Raw genomic sequence first — 1,439 nt, forward strand, 5'->3', positions numbered from 1 at the left:
CAGTTCTGCAGCAAAGTAACTAATCGCCTGCACACAGATGGTGGCACTGAAGGCAAGCACAAATAATCGATCTATTACTGTTTTGGAGAGCTTCGCAAGTGCTGTTTGTGAATATAGGCTTCCTTCCCGCGTACGAGATGATAGAGGTGGAGAGAATAAGGATGTATCCATTTTTATGATCCTGTGCAGAGATGCCAATTGCGGTTCATTCATTTGGGGCTTGTAAGTGAAATTTATTTCTGAAGCAGCATAGAACTTGGCAATTGATGTTATTACAAGCTCGACACACAACACTCGCATTCAGCACATGTGGGTGGATGTCGGTACCCAGTTCGTGCAGCAATGGAGGGCTTTTTTCACCCATTTCGAATGTATACATTTATTGAATGTTGGTGACCCGAACCACTTGTGGTTGCTCCAGCTCCTCTTTCTGGATAGGATACAGGCAGACTGTGATAGCTTCAGGCAGCAGTGAAACGCACATCCCATGTCTGGCCTTCCAGGAAATAGGAGCCCAAATGTTCATCCTGTGTTCTGTCCATTTTACCAGCATTTTTGTCTAATTAGTGTTTTAGGATATGTGACTAATAGGGTAGATGAAAGATGGTATTTATATTGATGACATGGCAGGTGTGCACCCCGACATTCTAGCAGAGCACTATGGCATACATGGAGAAGCTATTAGACGTGCTCTAGGACAAACGGGTGCAGGACATTCTGCTGACGAAGATAATGAGGGCGATGCTGGAGGTGAAGAGGAGGGTAAAGGCCAACCTGGTGAAGACAACCTCGAAGAGATAGAGGTTCCTGCCAGCACCAATCCTTTTAGTGGCGGTGATGAGATAACCTTCTGTGCAGCACTTAAAATGGCTCACCAAGACTGCATCATACCCTCTAACTATGGCTTGCTTTCTGAAGAGTGGGAGAATGGTGAGTATCTCTCTATAGAGATGCTTCCTGTAGAAAAACATGGCCGAGAAATGGCCATCTCTTTGCCAGGTAGCATTTGGCTACCTCACCCTTTGGTGCATGTTTGATTAATCATGTGGCAGTAACTACTACGGTGTGCGACGTATTACTTACTAGTAACTGAGCTAGCAACCGCGTAGGGCCTGTAGAGCCTCTCCGGCACCTCTCGGCATGCTATATATGGTGTTTCCATCAACTGGGATTGAAATATAGACCACATTTGGGAGACATGCCATAACATACCGCTTTGGGCGCTTGTTTTTGTTTTATGACATGGGAAGGTGGAGAACATATGTTTGAACATATTTGCTATACTAAACATATGTCAGAAACCAATATTGAGCCCGCTATTCACAAAATACTCGCCAAGAGTCGAGTTTTTGCGGATGTAGCGCGGACTTAAGCCCCATCAGCTCCATCAAGTGCCACCAAGCTGCTACCCGGCTATCTGGCTCCCTACATCAATTTCG

At 45.6% G+C, this 1,439-nt stretch overlaps 1 protein-coding gene across 1 annotated transcript; it reads left to right on the top strand.

Annotated features, from left to right (window-relative positions):
- Positions 1-623: 623 nt before the first annotated feature.
- PHACADRAFT_202449 (uncharacterized protein) lies at positions 624-1,109 on the top strand (the record flags this gene model as incomplete). The annotated part of the gene is made up of 2 exons (XM_007402638.1): positions 624-930; positions 1,099-1,109. The coding sequence occupies 2 exons, from the start codon at positions 624-626 to the stop codon at positions 1,107-1,109; spliced, it is 318 nt and encodes a 105-aa protein (XP_007402700.1).
- Positions 1,110-1,439: the final 330 nt, after the last annotated feature.

Source organism: Phanerochaete carnosa, assembly GCF_000300595.1.
Source record: "Phanerochaete carnosa HHB-10118-sp unplaced genomic scaffold PHACAscaffold_300, whole genome shotgun sequence".
Taxonomy (NCBI): Eukaryota; Fungi; Basidiomycota; class Agaricomycetes; order Polyporales; family Phanerochaetaceae; genus Phanerochaete; species Phanerochaete carnosa.